The sequence below is a fragment of the Barbatula barbatula genome (assembly GCF_947034865.1).
Source record: "Barbatula barbatula genome assembly, chromosome: 25".
NCBI lineage: Eukaryota > Metazoa > Chordata > Actinopteri > Cypriniformes > Nemacheilidae > Barbatula > Barbatula barbatula.
In genome coordinates, this window is record NC_136788.1 from 11,610,097 (window position 1) to 11,627,869 (window position 17,773).

Below are 17,773 nucleotides of genomic sequence, written 5' to 3' on the forward strand. Positions count from 1 at the left end.
CAGTTTTTTAGGCCTGTAATTAATCCTAAATTCCAAAACAAAATGGGATAGCTCTATTTATTTATTTACTTACCTATCATGCTGGAGAATCACGTGTAAAAGACAATATGAAGCTACAAGTATAATATGTACAGTTTTTTGTGTAATATTCATTTATTTGTACATTTTGCTATCATTTATTTCTACATAGATTGTCTGATTCCATTAGGTTGCTGTTAGTATGTATTTTGGTCATTTTGAGAAGCTAAAATGCTTTTATGGCCCGAATGATTCCTTCCAGATCTTTAAGTCATTCAAATACATGTAAATAAAAGTAGTTGAGTTTCCACTATACTACTATTGGTATGTATATAAACTGATCTTGAGTGATTTAGTAAGAAATGGTTGCAATGTTGACACAGAATAAAAGTTTGATAGATCTGTTTGTTCTTGGTCTGTCTCAATCAGATTTTGGGTTGTTTAAAATATTTCTTGTTTTAATTTTTATTGTCAAATAAAAAAGTACAATCAAGCCCAAAAGACCAATTCATACACCTTTTTAGAAACTGTCGAGGATTGTATACACAAAAAAGCCATGGGCTTCTTAAATCAGATTAGATCTGGTGATTCAGGCCTGGTTTTGATCTGGATCACGGCTGTGACATTTAGGTGTTGGAAACGTTTTCCAGCAAAGAACAGGGAACTTGGATTTAGGCTGAAATTGTTAATCTACTGCGAATCTACACATCAAAGCCATCTCTATCTGTGCTGTAGCCATCAAGTCTGACATACTCTTCATGTAAATGAAATCAAAGTTCTTAGGTGACAACCGCAAACAAATCTTGAAGAGAACTTGTAACACCCTCCCCCTGCTCCCGGAGTGTCAACACCACTTTACGAATTAACATAATATTTAAACATTTAGCTAAACGATGCGCAAATGGGCACCCATTGCTATTACATGTTGCTTTGCCTCCTGAAAGCCCAATGCAATGTTTATCATTCCAGTATTTAACTCTTTCGTGTGAAAACGTCACTTCAGTGGGCATCTACAGTACCACATAATAAAATACAATAAGGTGAAATAATATATTTAAATAAGTAAAGACTCCACAATCCACTATCTATCCTCAAATCTAGAAGTGATCTTGGATTGGGATTTTTTTTATTTTATTTTTGTAAAATGGATTCCATGATCCTAGACAGCAAAACATGGGATTTCCAAATTTACATTATTTTGAAAGATTAAAGGTTTCGAACACAGTCTCGTTTAATTAAAAGGTAATTAAATTCTGTCAATATTAACCACCATCTTGTGATTTCAAACACGTTTCTTTCTTTTTTCTGCAGAACACACAAGGAGATATAATTTGTTTTATGTCTTAAATGTACATATTAACGTATAATTACAAAGAGATGGTCTCTCCGTTCTTCCACACTATATTCTGTGAACCTCGTTTCAAAATTCTCCATGTGGTCAAATCCTTAGATCTGTGATTCTCGAGTTCTTCGGTTTTTCTCCTTATGTCCTTGTGGAATAGATGCTGTGGTATAATAGTCATTACCAAGAGTGCTCTCTTTTTTTATCTCATAGTGCCATGTTCTCAGTTTGTTATATAAACAAATAACAATTCTAATGCATTTTTCCCTGGAAGGTCTGAGGTTTTGTTTATTTACAGGGTGGAATTTAACTGGCATTGGCAAAGTAAAGTCACATTGTTACCAATTTTTAAAGAACATGTTGATTGAGAGCTATCTGTAATGTCCAAATGTGGCCTATTTATTTACAACCTCTCTTTAAATCTAAAGTGTACCACAAACACTGGAAAGTATTATTTTTCTATCATGCCTCTTAAACCTTGTATCTCCATATTTTGTTATTTTTATTTTGTCATAAGTCATCATTATTAGTCAACTTTGTGTGTCACTGAGCTTCGCAAAAAGGTAACCAATAAAAAGTATGGAAAAGTGCTTGTCAACTTTGACAAAACTGTATTTAAACTTATAAAAAGTTCAGTGTTTTTCCATTTCCTGAAAAGGTTTAGGAAGGACACCGATGCTATGATACACAATTTTCACTTCTTCTGTGTACATGCACAGTTGTGGGAAGTTTATAAATTGCATGCTGTGTAGTCGTATGAACGTGTGATATTTGATTTCTTGAATTATATTAAAAAAATTAAATGAGGCATACATTTTTAATCTTGTGATTATATTGTTATATAATCACTTATGAGTTTATATTCCGTCAACACGTCGCTGATTGATTTTTCCTAATTCTCTTCCCTGTCAGTAAAAAACACTTACTAACCTCACTATTCTTAGCTTTTTATACTGTGCAAGGCTTTAATGGACTAGTTTGATGCACTTATGTATTTTGTTGCCTATGTTGTTATAATTGCTTCCAATGTTTCCTCATCTGTAAGTCGCTTTGGATAAAAGCGTCTGCTAAATGACTAAATGTAAATGTAAATATTTCTCTGTCAATTTAGCAAACAGAAACATTATTTGAGGCGCTTCAAGAGTCTGCAAGATATTGAATCTTCAAGTCATTTTAACTTCTTTTTAGTTTATTTTTTCTCTTCACAATAAGATATTTTCTTGAGGAAATTATTATTGTAAACCTTCCTCTTTTGTTATGTAACTGTTGTTTGAGGGAAATCATTAGACTTTTATCATTTCAAAAACGTCTTTATACTATTCATATTAGTAATGCATGCCTACAGGGTCACGGCCTGCCTCTTTTAAAGAAACTTATAATGAGGATATGGTATATCTGTACATGTGTTTCTTCACACAACTCGTTCCTAGAAAGTTACTGCGCATGCTCAACGCTCCGCCACAAGCACCCCCCCCCAGTCTTTAATGAATGACGATTGGCTCTTTCTTTCTAAAAGGTGGTCCCGCCTCTGGAGCGGCAATATTGTGCGTTGCGTTTCCGCGTTGTCGTAGAAAATCTGCTGTTTTCGATGATATCAACAGTCTCCGAGTTAGTCGCCGAACATGGCGTCCAAACGTCCTTTTGTTGAAGAGGATTTTTCGTGTTCTATTTGTTGCAGCGTGTTCAGCGACCCCGTTGTACTTCCGTGCGGCCACAGCGGCTGCGGCGAGTGCGTCGAAAGCTACTGGAAGGTCAAGGGGTCCAGAGAGTGTCCGCTCTGCAGAAAGGTATCAGCAATCGAACCCCCCCTCAACCTGGCTTTGAGGAACCTCTGCACGACATTTTTGGATTACAAGAGGCATTTAGAGCAGCTGTGTGAAGTTCATCAAAATAAACTGAGTGTGCTTTGTTGCGATGATGGACAGCTGGTTTGCGAGCTTTGCCGAGACTCAGAAGAGCATAGGAACCACACGTGCCGTCCCATCTGCGAGGTCGCGGAGGAAAACAAGGTACTCGTGTGTGAATTCATTTACATAAAACACTCGTGACGTTTGTATGGTTCGTTTCGACAAAGCTTTGGGGAATTTGCTGTACTTCTTTGTGTGGCCATGTTTGCAACGTCCCTTGGCGACTATTCAGTCATCCATCGATGACTTCCGATGCACTTCCCCCATTTATAGTAATATAATTGTGTCGTCAATCTAATATTTCTTGTTAAAATAAGAGGGACTGTGATCCCATCTAAACTTTGTGTATATCCCACTTTTAGATCATTCTTCGGAGTGAACTCACTGCATTGTCGACGAAAAAGGTGATTATACAAAGAGCCAAATATGACTGTGAAGAAACGGCTGTTTACATAAAGGTGAGTTATGCTACTTTTTCAAATATAAGTGTATTAGTCAAGATTAAGTTGCGTTTTAAAATCTTCAATTTAATATGGCATGAAACGTGTTAAAAATCATAATATTTACTTTAGAACAACCGACTTTAAGTGGGGAACGGCGACCCCGTGTGGTTGGAATCATGCAATTGCATTCCTGAAAACGACTAAACTGGGGTAAAAGAAAAATATGAACAGCAAAAACTAAAAACATTTACATTTAGTCATTTAGCTTTTATCCAAAGCGACTCACAAAGAGTTCGGGGAGCAATAAGCGATATGTCATACAAAGAGCAATAGTACAAAGTTACTAGTAAAAAGAACGTAGACTCTTTTCAATTATCTAAATATCCATGGAGAGAACTCGTGTACTTTCTAAAAATATTCTGAATCCATTTACGTTGTGTTTCTATATTAACCATTTTATAGTTAATATGTCTCCTGTCATTGAACGCCAACAAATCAAACAAAGACTTACTAAATAATATAGATGCCAAGAGGCGAAACCCAATAGAGCGTTGCATTGAAACACCTGCGCCCTTTGTTTTCCGCCATTTTGAGGTAAAAGCGACTCGGCTTTCACACACAAATGGCATAATTTTTTCCAAAAAGCATCAGAGTTTTGCCTATTGGTATCTATACTTCCTTTGCATGCTATATATTATCTAATGTGTGTTTTGGGGTGTTTTTAGCATGACTCCAGAGTAATAGAGAGTCGAATCAGGAAGGGGTTTAAGAACCTTCACCAGCGTTTGGACGATGAAGAAAAGGTCATGATTGAGAGACTTCAAATAGAAAGAGAAGAGAAATTGGAGATCATACGCAATAAAGTTAAGAAGATGAATGAAGGTATTGCTTCTCTCTCTGGCACTATTAAAGACTTGGAACAGACACTGAATAGTGAAGACATCCGATTACTTAAGGTTAGTATATTTTCTGCTCTCTACCAGTTTACTGCATTTTTGCTCTTTCCTGCTCTCTAACACACAATTGCAAAGTATACAATATTTAATAATATATACATAAATTTTAATATATAAAAGCAGAACTCCGAAAGACAATCAGTTACGCTGTTCTGCCTTTTTCCGACTCCTTTCCACATTTTTCATGAAGTTAAGCAATAATTACATTGAGTTGAGTCTTTTTTTTTTGTATTGACTTTTTATGCTCCTACTTTATCCACAGAACTTCAAGGAGACCTTAAAGAGGTAAACAGGATTTTTCTTTCTATCTGCATATTAGGTTTTGAAATCAAAGATTGGTTCTCACTCCTGAACGTTTTTCAGACTCAAGTACACACCCCAGGATCCAGAGGTGTCTCCAGGAGAGCTTATAGATCATGCCAAGTACATAGGCAACCTCAAGTTCAATGTTCTGAGCAAAATCAGAGAATCTGTTCCCTACAGTGAGTCCTTACAAAATGCAGACACGTGTTGATGTACAAGATTTATAAACATTCATAGTTAATAATTTGTTCAATCATATTTACCGTACCGGATGTACAATATACACCTATTTTTGTTTTTGTTGTTTGTTTAAACTTGATCAATGTGGAATGCTGTTCTCAAACCATGTTACTTCCCTTTTGTATCATATTTCTAAATGTCTGATATTTGAAAACGCAGATATTTTTTCTGTTTAATTACAGCCTTTTCCTTTCTGTCTTTCTAGGTCCTGTGGTGCTGGACCCTAAGACAGTTAATTGTCAGCTTAAACTGTCTGATGATCTGACAGACGTGTGGAACCCCAACGTGTTTCTGGATGACAGTGAATACTGGACTATTGTTCCACTTCCTACAAACTTGGAACGATTTCAACATTACCCCTGTGTGCTGGGCTCTGTGGGTTATTCCACAGGGACACACAGTTGGGATGTTGATGTGAGCGACAACAGCTTCTGGATGGTGGGCGTGACCACAGAATCAGTGCAAAGAAAAGGAACCTTTGGGTTGCCCAATGATATCTGGACCATTGGATTCGAAAGCCAAACTCTCAGTGTGAGGAGTCCGCAGGAGTCACGCGTCCATCTTAGTGGATATGAAATACCCAAGCAGGTGCGGGTAAAACTGGACATGAGTGAAGGACAGGTGACGTTCTCTGATCCTCAGAGTAACATCATCTATTATACATTCACACATAATTTCAGAGAGAAGGTCTTTCCGTTCTTCTACACAGAGTGTCTTGTACCTCCTCTGAGAATTCTGCCCATGGGCAAACCTTTTAAGAGTTCTCACTCATCATGTGTTCTGTGAGTCATCTGCGACTCTCGCAGTCCACATCACACCAGGCCCTTCTCGGTGTGATAATTTCTAAGTTCAAGCATTTACTTTAGTCTTCATCGTCGAATAAAACTGGCTGCAAGGTGCACATCTGATTACTAGTTTTGGAAGCTTATTTATTGACTGAAATACGTTTCCTTGTTACAGATGGCTCTTGAGAGGTGAGCTATATATTAAGAAGACTAAACCACGTGAACATGTGGTCATTTTGTGCCTTAAGACTAATGTCATACAGATAAATAATCGAGTACCCCTTGATTTTGCTTTGTTACACTGCATTTCATTTTCCTCAGTAAAATGTTCTTTGATTGGATCTCTTACTCATGGTCTTCATTCATCATTAATGTTGGTCTACAGATCATACCTATAAATCATGTAGTGTATTCTAGTCATACGCGAGCGAGAGGATTTTTTTTTGTAGTCACAAGACACGCAATTTGTTAGCAATCGCTTTTTGTAAGACACAAGACTTCACAAAAATCACAAACATAGGGCTGTGTTGTCCATTCAGAAGCCTGTTATCGGACGACAATCAATGAATTAGGAAAAAGGGGGAGGAGATGGAAAGAAACTCTGGGTTTACCAAAGAAAACCCGCTCCCGACCAGGTACAGACATCAAGAAGATGTCTGTAATATGATCTAGAATGGATGTAAAGCTGCTCTTTCTAAGATGTTTAGCAGATGTTTTATGCAGCGCAGATCTCCAGATCTATAGCAGACGTATTACAGACCTTCAGACGTCTCTGAGACGTATTGCAGATGAGCAAACTATGTATTGCAGATGTCAGATAGACGAAAGCCAGATGGATTGTGCTATCTAGGTTCCAGGGAGCCCTTTACATTTTTGTTTTTCTCATTCCAAGAAGATATGGAGTCTTTTTGTGTAGAACACATGATAAAATGGGACTGAAAATAAACTCTTCTTTTCATGAGTCTTGAGTTCTAAGTGTTTATTATTGCTGTTGCCATTAGGCATATACTTTACATATATTACAATGATAAAAATATTTTTGTTCACATACGAAATGCTTAATAGACTTAATTCTATTTATTTGAAATCTTAAAAATAATGTTTATGTAAAGTCTTCACGTGGTGTTTGTTTCAAAATGAACAGATATTGATTATGTAGGATAGATGCACACTCAGTAAATATAATATCTAGTAAAGTAGAATTGATGGTTCTGCGTTGTCTTCGATCCTTAAACGCATGGTGCCACTTCCGCCCTGAGACTGGTCTTGTCTTGTATTTTTCATCCACCTTTTTCTTTCATGGCTGGCGGGACGGAGTGTAGTTTGGATCCAACATCCCTACAAATTCCTTAAAGCCAGAATCTTCAACAATTGAAAATGGCTTGCAATCTTTATCTATCATATTGACCAAGGCCCCATCAATCATTTGTTTCTGAAAAACAGAAAAGTATTTAAATAAAGTAAATCAAGTAAAACATAACTATGCACTACTTAAGATATCTCATTGTAAAGACATCAATTTTCACAAACAACGACTGATCAGAAGCGTTATACCTCGGTTGATAGTACATGGTCCACTTGCAGTAGATGTGTTCTCGTGTTTAGCTCTAAAATGTCTCAACATTGAGGATGTGTTGTTATTGTAAGAAAGCTGTTGACAACAAATTAGGCACTCAACCTACAGGAGGTCACATGTGTTAATGTATTGTAATTCTTTTCATATACTGTATATTATGGCCTATAACTTAACATAATACATCTGATTATAGATTAAATATGCAAACAATAGGCTACACATGTAAATAATCCCATGGTTCATCTCAGACTCGGTTCGCAACAGATAAACCTGCTCAAGGGGTTCAGCGATATTTTTGATCCAGATAACGAAGAAAGTCACGTGGTTGGACACAGAAACGAAGTTTCGCGCGTCACTAATCACGTGCTTCACTATTAGATGTTTCGTTTTATCACACAAGCTTCGAAGCCTCGACGCAAAACGTCCCATCGCTAGATAACATCCAACAGTTGCCACAAATGGCGTCCAAGCGGCCCTTCCTAGAAGAGGATTTTTCTTGTCCTATCTGCTGCAGCGTGTTTAGCAATCCTGTTCTGCTTATATGCGGTCACAGCGGCTGCAAAGAGTGCCTTGAAAACTACTGGAGGGTCAAGAAGTTAAAGGAGTGTCCGCTCTGTAGAAGAGTGTCTATCAGCAAGCCTCCGCCTAACCTGGCTCTGAGGAACCTCTGCCATGCTTTTTTGGATTACCAGAAGCAGTTGGAGGAGCTGTGTGAAGCTCATCATGAGAAACTGAGTCTGTTTTGTGATGATGACGAACAGCTCGTTTGCGAGCGTTGCCGAGACTTCGGCGAGCACAAAAACCACACGTCCCGTCCCATCTGTGAGGTCGCGGAGGAAAACAAGGTGCGATATGCATTATATTCATTTACATGGGGAATGCGTGGTATTTCAGCTTGATAACAAAATGTTCTGATTTATATATTTGAAGAACGATATCCTAACAACATTTAAACCCTTATACGAACTGCACCATAAATGCGTAATGAGCACTTTCAAATTCGTGAAATGGCTGTAACATATTGTTCTTAAAAATACCCAATAGCTCTGTAAACACAAGCCTTTAGCCTCGTTTTGGTGTATGTCTCTTTAAATGATAATGAGTTACTGCTCGCTCCGCCCCCTTCCGTTCGGCGTGTCAACACAACACACGTGTAGTACTGCGATCGTTTAGCTAAATTGTATTTCTTGAAACTGCTTCGCGGTTAGTTTCGTTTTAAACTTCTCAGATCATTCCTCAAAAATCCGTCACAACCTTCTAGTAAAAAAGGGACAATCATATTTCGTTAAAGGGTGATGGTTCCAAGGGGATAACGTTTAGGAAACGCGCACTGAAGAGGAGTTTGTCCGTATAGGGTTACTGTAGAAACAACATGGCGAATTCCATGCAAGGGGACCCGCAATGTATGTAGATAGAAACCGCTCTTTCTAAGGTAATAAAAACATAACTCTCAACATCACTATGTAAGGCCTTTATTCACCTCTGAAGATATAGTTATTTATATTAAATATAATTTCTGTCAATAGAGCCTTTTAAAAGAACACACTGGGCCTTTAAGCCTAAGAACCGTTATTGCTTTTTTCCACTTCTGCTTCTGGGTATGCGCAAACACTGGTTTGTGAGCGACCAATGACTTCCATTGCATTTCGCCCGTTCGTAGAACAGTGGCATTATCTTTAGGACTCTTCTGACATTTCAGCTCTTATCAACTTGATGTATCCTTTCTACTAGATTTTTTTTCGGAGTGAACGTAATGTCTTGTCGACGAAGATGGTGATTCTACAAAGAGCCAAATTTGACTGTGATGAAAAGACTAACCATGTAAAGGTGAGCATGTATTTATTTATATTTTAAATGTACTTTCACTAATGGCTGGAATACACTTATATACTTTTAAAATCTGAACAGATTTTTCTAGATTGAAACTAGACACTATACACTTGTAGACTTTTTGAAAGTTTCAGATGTAATCACACCAACTGATCAAATCTGATCAAAAGTCCAGACTGAAAGTCTTGGCAAAATCGACTTGAGCAAAAGACTTGTAGTTTATTTCCCCCCTAAGTATCTTTCCGCACAGACACATTCTGCTAAGACTACACCTTAAAGCTGTATTTTTAAATCCTCATCTGCAATATTTTATCTGATGTGCTTGTGTGTTTGCGGGTAGCATGAATTCAGAGTCATAGAGAGTCACATCAGGAAGGATTTTAAGAAACTTCACCAGCTTTTGGATGATGAAGAAAAGGCAATGATTCGGGAACTACAGCAAGAAAAAGAACATAAATTGCAGAGCATGAGAGAAAAAGTTAAGAAGATGAATGAAGACATCACTTCACTTGCCAACCATATTAAAGACTTGGAACAGACACTGGATAGTAGGGATATCAAATTTCTTAAGGTTGGCATATTTTCTTACCCTCTATCATTTTGCTGTTTCCTAAGCTTTAAACACACAATTAAAAGATCATAAAAGCGTTACAGACAGTTATATAAAAAAAATTCCTATAACGTTGTGCATTACATTAAAGTGAATTGAGTCTTCTTTTGCATTGACCTCATATTCCTACATTTTTATTTTAGACCTTGCAGGACACTTTAAAGAGGTAAGCAGGATTTCTTCTCTCAATCTGCGTATGAAGTTCAAACTTTGGTTCTCAACTAAATATTTTTCAGACTCAAGTACACTCCCCATGATCCAGTCGTGTCTCCAGGAGAGCTTATAGATCATGCCAAATATATAGGCAACCTCAAGTTCAATGTTTTGAGCAAAATCAGAAAATCCATCGGCCACAGTAAGTGAAGCCTAACAATATCCAGACGCTTTACAAAGATTTACAAACTTTCTTAGTTAATAGTTTGCTTGGTACTAGATGGGCATCATTTTAATCAAATAATTTTACTTTGGTCATGTATCCGATTTCTCAATCTATTGTGGAATTTAAGATGTTATTTATTAATTTCAAACTTTTTCACTCCGTCTTTTTAGGTCCTGTGGTGCTGGACCCGAACACAATCAACTGTCAACTTCAGATATCTGATAATCTTACAGAAGTGTGGAACCCCAATGTGTTCCTGGAACCTAATGAATGCTGGGCCATTGTTCCACTTCCTACAAACTTGGAGCGATTTGAAAATTACCCCTGTGTGCTGGGCTCAGTAGGCTTTTCCACAGGGACACACAGTTGGGATGTTGAAGTGAAAGACAACAGTTTCTGGATGGTGGGCGTGACCACAGAATCAGTGCAAAGAAAAGGAACCTTTGGGTTGCCTACTGATATCTGGACCATTGGATTCGAAAGCCAAACTCTCAGTGTGAGGAGTCCACAGGAGTCACGCGTCCATCTTAGTGGATATGAGAAACCCAAGCAGGTGCGGGTAAAACTGGACATGAGTGAAGGACAGGTGACGTTCTCTGATCCTCAGAGTAACATCATCTATTATACATTCACACATAATTTTAGAGAGAAGGTCTTTCCGTTCTTCTACACAGAGTGTCTTGTAGCTCTTAAAATTCTGACTGTTATCTAATTGTGTAATTTAAGATAATAATATTTTAAATTCTACAAAATAATATATCCAAATATTCTTTTAATATAATTCCAATAGTAGTTCTCAGCGTGAATGAGATTTTTTTACTCAAAGGGTGGATCCATATGGCCTAAGATAAAAACATAGAACAAATCTGCAGTTCTTTTAGGAAAAAACGATGTCATTTTTAAAAGATTACCTTTCATAGTTGACGATCACTATTTAATAATTTTATCAGATGGATACTTGCAAAACCCAGCGACAAACATAAATGGTTATTTATAATAATGATTTATAAAAAAAAACAAGAAATATAGGGTTTAGAAGGAAAACAGTAATAAACATTCTTGTCACGCTCACTTTGGCAGTCCAGGTCACAACATGACATTGAACTCAGCATGACTTCAAGCATTTACTACTTCTCGCTTGCATAGAATATAACTGGGTGGGACCTGTTTCCCTGGCTGTGTGAAAGCACATCTTATTATTATGTTATGGAAATTTTTTCTGATTGAACTCTGTACCTTGAGGGAGCGTTGTGTGTGTAGATGTTTCTGAGTTTCTCTGTTACAGATGGTGTGAAATGACCATGTTAAAAGACTGTATACATAAACATACTACTAATATTATATAGTGAAAAATAATGTAGGCTTTGAACTGAATTTTCATGTGTGGAGATTTTCAGATTCATTCTTGGTTGAACAAATTAGAATCATGAAACCAGTAATTATACAAGTCCATATATTTGGTTTACTGATTCAAATCAGTCTGCTAGACTGTCGAATGTGAAATCAGAGTGGCCTTTGGAACTCCTTTGCTCCTTACATTGTTCGACTTGTCCTTATCTTAAATAAAATGTTCTTTGATTACTTGCATTTCTAATCTCTAAGCTCTGTGTTCTTGTTTAAGTGATTATCTATTGATAACCAGTTATGTGAGCTTGAGTTATGACGTAGTAAGTTAACTGTTAGCTTAAGAACTACTGTATTTGGAAGTAAGGCAGGTCGGCCTGTGGAACTCCATGAGAGAGCTGAAGCTGATTTCTGCTGGCAAAACTACAAACTAATTTTCTTCAGTATATTAATTGCATTCCCGATTTCTTGTCTTCATTCATCATAGCTGGTCTATGGGTCTTTTACTGTAAATCCCCTACAGCTTTTGTTTATGTATTTGCACTATTTTACTTCTTTTTTTTTACAAACAATTGTGTGCTCTTATGTTTATATGAAGGCAGAGATGTTTAATGAAAAGGATATATTTGATTTTGTTTTTATAGAAAAACTAAAAATTAATAGTAAAAACATTTAGTAATAATTTTTTATGCTTTATTTAAAATGTAGCCTATATTTGTTTTACATTCATTTTTCTACAGAGAAGTCTTAAGGGAGAAGTTGTTAAGGTATTATGTTTTTGTACAAATTAAAATCTAGGTTTTAAAACTTTTGCACTAAAAGAATGTGTGGCCAAATCCCCAAATTAAAATAATTGTTGAATCTTTCTCCTTTTGTTGTTCTGGAGACATGTCATATTTATTAGCATTTCTAAATATTCAGTAAGGTACATAGTGATATGTTCAAATTTTGGGTCTATTGATTTGTCCATTTCCTGTTTTATTTTCCTTACCTATTTGTGATCTTTAATAACTTCGTAAAAATGTCATTTTCAAAGTGCCCAAGTTACTGAGAAATTGTAGATTTGTTTTTATGTCGGTCCATGTACAGCATACATATAGAACAAACATTTGATTGGTGAAAGACGCTTGTTTGAGGCACATTTTATTTTCGTTTTATGAAGAAGTGTGTACAAACTACAAACGTGCAATGGTTACAATTCTGTTTGTGCTGTAAAATGTACAGTTCATTTCTATTTTTATGTTACAATTATTATAACATATTCACCACGAAATTATACACCACTTGACGCCTGTTGTCCCTAAGCTACGGTTTTGACAAACGTCTCCACTTTCATTGCACTACATTTCCCATCAACCTTTGCGCGCGTCGCCATGTATCGTGGTGCACAGCGATGTTCCTGCGCAAGTCTATGGTTATCTCGTTTATTTTACCCCGGTTGTGGATAAACAATCATTTCCGAAGACTTCTGAAGAGGGAAATTGTGAGTTTGACGACGTTTTGCTTTAAGAGATGCAACATACACTATTATAGAAGCACGACATCAAGAGGCTGTTATCATCTTATCACGTGGTGATGAATGTAACAAGTTGACAGTCCGAAAATCACAAGACCTGCGAGATTTTGAAGCGGTTTAAGGGAGAAACTATACAGCGACAGCCATTGAACATTGACATCCCTCAACGTTTACATTACGTGACAGATGCTGCGATCTTATAGCCATGGACTGCCCGCGTCTACCTATTGAGGTGAGTTTACACATTAGGGCTGTGATAATGTCCATAATGACAGCCCTAATCGTTTATCGCCTGTATCGTTTAGTAAATGTTTTGTAAACGTCATGTCTCTTAAGGCAACACGTTAAACGGGTAACTTACAAAACCGCAACACTATTATTTACAATATCGTCATTTGAGGTAAACACAAGTCATCATAGATATTATCATCACAATTACTGACAAGATATATTGGGACACACATTATACACCAAACCCTCCCCATAAGATGGTTAGGTTGTATAGAATTGTAATAATAAACAGGGAGACAAGAATTTTAGTAATTCATGACGTCACGCTGTAATCCCATTGCATTGAAGTTAAAGAGTGCGACAGTGATCATGAAGGGCTTACACAGCTGAAAAAAAACAGAATCCCCCAAAATCGTACAGGGTTGACAATTATAATAGGAATTGTATTCATTGTTTATTACATTTTTTGTTTGTTTATTTATTTAACAGGGACCATGCATAATAACATTACAAATTTCAAACAGCTGACACTCAATATTAGGCTTTGGAAATCAAACAAGTAAAACAACAAATCTGAAACACAGAACTAACAAAATCGGACTGCGATTTCAACTATCATTGTTAACAAACCCAATAAAAATCAAACAAGAAAACACAAATCTGTGACTTGAACAAAATCCTAAACATATCCAAGTTTTTGTTCCCCTAAAAGATTTATGAAACTTTGTTTGCATTTTTGGTAGACTGTTCCAAAGCGGTAAACAATTTTTTTTAAGGGAAACCGTTGTCATTTGTCTTGTTTTTCAGCAGAATGAAGGGTTTTGTGTGTATTTCACCCTTCAAGTCTTACACCTAAGTAATAACTTGTGATGTTCTTGGCAGATAATCACGCATATATTAAGTTACCTACACGTTGCAGACCGAAAAGAGGCATCACTGGTGTGTAGGAGTTGGTATGAAGCAAGCCAATGCCGTCAGTTTCAGGTTATTCTCAGTATTCCTCTATAATATCGTAATTATATAATACATCTTTTTGGCTCTGGCTCTGTATTATTTATGTATTTCTTTGGGTGATCTATTGCAGACAAACGTCACCTTCAAGTTCCCCATTTCCACATCTTCGCTGGACTTCATCCGTGCACTGAGTCGGCATCCTCGCTGCGGTTTAGTCATCAGTCATCTTGATGACTCCGCCCTCTCAAGGCAGGTTCTCATGGAGGTGGGTGCTCACCTCGGCCCTCGCTTGGACTGTTTGGCTCTACCTGGCAGCAGCATCACAGAGTCCTCGCTGTTGGGCCTCCTTCCACATCTGACCAGCCTCCAAAAGCTGGATCTTCAGGGGCTGGATAGTCTGTTTATGTCTGGAGCCTTCCTGTCTAGAGAAGAGCATCGTCGGCAGGTAACATCTTCGTTTTTGGTTGAACTCTATTCATGTTGTAGTTAGTAGATCTAAAGCAGCATTGTCTATCATAGGTCCAACATGCATTAAGGAAGCTGCAGGAACTGGACTTGTCAGATCTCCGCTACCTCTCAGATCTATCTTTTAACCGTCTAACCAGCTGCACGCCCATGTTACACAGACTGTCCCTGGCTGGATGTCACATCGCATTCGAATTTGATCCGTATCGAGGCTGTCCAGTTGGATCGGGCTCCTCCGCATTAGTGTCTCTCCGTAACCTTTTGAGTCTTTTACAAAAGCAGGCCGGCACCCTTCGCAGTTTGGACTTGAGTCGTACCAGTATCACTCCCAAGTCTCTATGCTCCATAGCCCAAGTGCCAGGACTCTGCCTGGAGGAGCTGAGCCTCCGTGGCTGTAAAGAGCTGATGGACTATTCTATACAAACCCTCTGCAAGCGGCAGAATGGTCTGAAGATGCTGGACCTTAGCGGGTGTACCGAGCTCACCAGCAGGACGGTGTTGGTAGTTGCGACTAAGCTGGAAGAACTGCGGTCGCTTTCCATGTCTCAGGACTGGAAGATAACAGATAAAGGCCTGGCGGAGCTGATGGCGCTGCCTTGCTTGAGGACGTTGGATCTGTCCGAGTGTCTGCACGTCAGTGGAGCAGACCTGGTGAAGGGACTGTCCTCTCCACAGCCCAGAGCTCAGCTGGAGACTCTTAGCCTTAGAAATTGCACATATATAAGGGTGAATTGCATTTGTTTTATGTTGGCAATAATTCACACACATTCATAAAACAGATTTCTCTAGACGTATCAATTGTTTCGTATCATGATATATATTACAAAGAATTTAGTTGGATAAACTCAAACGTGTGTTTTTTGTAATCTCATCCTTCTTCATAACTTCTGTCTATTCTCAAACAGGATCCCGTCATGAACTCCCTCAGTCAGCTGTTGTCAGGTTGTAATCTGTTGGACCTCACATCCTGTGTCTACCTTACCGACCTGAGCGTTCGCGCTATTGCAACATACATGCCTGCGCTGGTGGTGCTGCGACTCGGCTGGTGTAAGAAGATCTCAGACTGGGGGCTGCTGGGAATGGTGGAGCCCACCCAGGACTGTGAACCAAGAGACAAAGAGGTGGAATTCCGAAACCGTATCTACACCTTTATTTAAAGATGAAACGTGTCATTTTTCATGGTTAAAATACTTTCTGCTAACCCAGGTTAATATGGATATAAATGACACAACTATAAGTAAGCCATTTGTAGGATGATTTATCAAATAAACATTTTACGTTTCACTTTAGTTGAAAAAAGTTATAAAAGCTTAATTTTCCATTCAAAACAATGTTATGCAATGTTTTTCTTAAATGTCCCATTCATAAATGTTAAGGAGGACAAAGGCCCAAGCTTTACTAGGACGTTTGGAAACATGGGATTTTTCCAACCTCCCAGCCTGCCCCTTCAGGAGAAGCCACGTCTGGTGACAGATGAGGATCTGGGGGCCTTTAGGGAACATGAAGGAGCATCATTGTTGGCCCTCAGGTGCCTTCAGGAACTTGACCTGTCTGCCTGTTCTAAACTCACAGACACCAGCATTACACAGGTCAGTACAGAGAGTTGTATCCATGTTTGTGTTGAATCAAAAATAAACAACAAATTTCGTTTTTGAATAAACTTGTATGTCTCACCTACCTCAGGTACTCCGTTTCCCAGACCTGCAGCGTCTCTCGCTTTCTATGCTGCCTGAGATTAGTGATGAGAGCTTGGTGTCTGTAGCCTATCACTGCCGCAGTCTCACCAGCCTGTCCCTCAACCACTGTCCTCAGATCAGTGACCAGGGCATGACACAGGCCCTGACATATTTGAAAAGACTAGAGCATCTGTACCTGGCCGGCTGCGATGCCATTACAAACAAGTGAGTGACTTTAACAGATGTTTTCATTCTAAAAGAAGCTTTTAATATTTCCAGTATTGGACAAAAAGTTTGCATCACTAGCCACTTTGAATTTTGTGTTTGACGTGTTGTTGCTGCTCATTGCTTAATGTTATCAATATGTTCTGGCAGAACTCTGTCCATAATCGCCCAGCACTGTGATCGACTGAAAACCCTCGATGTCTCCATGTGTAAGGACATAAAAGTGCAGCATGTGGACTATCTTCATTCCCACCTACCCTTTCTGGAGAAAGTCCAGTGTCGCTTTGTCAACGGGGCAGATTTCACCATGGTGTTATGATCATGTGTGTAATGCACCAAAAGCTATCAAATGAAAAATATATATATTACTATGATATTATTTATAGCACATTGAGCTCAGGTATACAAGGGTAATCGATTCGCTAAAAGTTTTTTGCATAGTATGCACACAACTGCATTATATAGTCACTGCTTCTGAACAGAACGGTTGTTTTTCTGATCATTCCATTAATAAAATATAAATATCTACTATTGACTAGTAGATTTATTACTGATGTAAAAACACAAAGCCTGAAAGAAGTGTGTATGTTGGTGTAGTTATATAATGTAAAGGCCTTTGGTAAAGTTGTATAAATTAATACTTACTTGGATTTGAATGTGTAGTGTTTGATAAGGTGAACAATCATGAATCTGTTTGCAGTTCAATGTCTGCATGCAATTTTATACTACAATGTTGCTGTCAAAAACCCAGGAATGATAACAGATGTAGGCCTATTTAAAACTAGAAATGATGATGTATGTATATTTTTTGTTCGATTTACATTTCTTTTATTCAAGATGACTTGTTAAACATATATTCATAAAAAAGTAGTTTGCCTTGAGAGTTGAACCCTTGGCATTTGGAGTGCCATGCTTTCCATTCAAGCTATAGGAAGAACCACAAAAACATTTTTGTCACCATAAAAAACAAAAA

General features: G+C 37.9%; 3 protein-coding genes across 6 annotated transcripts; all 3 read left to right on the top strand.

The window, feature by feature from the left end:
* The first annotated feature begins 2,898 nt into the window (after nt 1-2,898).
* LOC306890729 (E3 ubiquitin-protein ligase TRIM35-like) lies at nt 2,899-6,330 on the top strand. 3 transcript variants are annotated; one of them, XM_079450670.1, is made up of 8 exons: nt 2,899-3,147; nt 3,286-3,369; nt 3,630-3,725; nt 4,436-4,666; nt 4,929-4,951; nt 5,030-5,148; nt 5,415-5,797; nt 6,170-6,330. In XM_079450670.1, the coding sequence occupies exons 1-8, from the start codon at nt 2,983-2,985 to the stop codon at nt 6,185-6,187; spliced, it is 1,119 nt and encodes a 372-aa protein (XP_079306796.1). In that variant the 5' UTR covers nt 2,899-2,982; the 3' UTR covers nt 6,188-6,330. The 3 variants fall into 3 exon arrangements, with proteins under 3 accessions (XP_079306796.1, XP_079306795.1, XP_079306794.1); XM_079450669.1 differs by having other exon boundaries at nt 2,899-3,369; XM_079450668.1 differs by lacking the exon at nt 6,170-6,330 and having other exon boundaries at nt 2,899-3,369; nt 5,415-6,132.
* A 1,591-nt stretch (nt 6,331-7,921) lies between these two features.
* On the top strand, nt 7,922-11,981 carry LOC306890730 (zinc-binding protein A33-like). Its single transcript, XM_079450671.1, has 6 exons — nt 7,922-8,415; nt 9,302-9,397; nt 9,741-9,971; nt 10,154-10,176; nt 10,247-10,365; nt 10,560-11,981. Exons 1-6 carry the CDS (start codon nt 8,029-8,031, stop codon nt 11,099-11,101), a joined length of 1,398 nt encoding a protein of 465 aa, XP_079306797.1. The 5' UTR covers nt 7,922-8,028; the 3' UTR covers nt 11,102-11,981.
* A 1,059-nt stretch (nt 11,982-13,040) lies between these two features.
* On the top strand, nt 13,041-17,687 carry fbxl9 (F-box and leucine rich repeat protein). Of its 2 annotated transcripts, XM_079450361.1 has the most exons (8): nt 13,041-13,481; nt 14,363-14,464; nt 14,565-14,879; nt 14,954-15,625; nt 15,805-16,020; nt 16,276-16,488; nt 16,583-16,800; nt 16,951-17,687. In XM_079450361.1, the coding sequence occupies exons 1-8, from the start codon at nt 13,455-13,457 to the stop codon at nt 17,117-17,119; spliced, it is 1,932 nt and encodes a 643-aa protein (XP_079306487.1). In that variant the 5' UTR covers nt 13,041-13,454; the 3' UTR covers nt 17,120-17,687. The 2 variants fall into 2 exon arrangements, with proteins under 2 accessions (XP_079306487.1, XP_079306488.1); XM_079450362.1 differs by lacking the exon at nt 13,041-13,481 and having other exon boundaries at nt 14,361-14,453.
* Nucleotides 17,688-17,773: the final 86 nt, after the last annotated feature.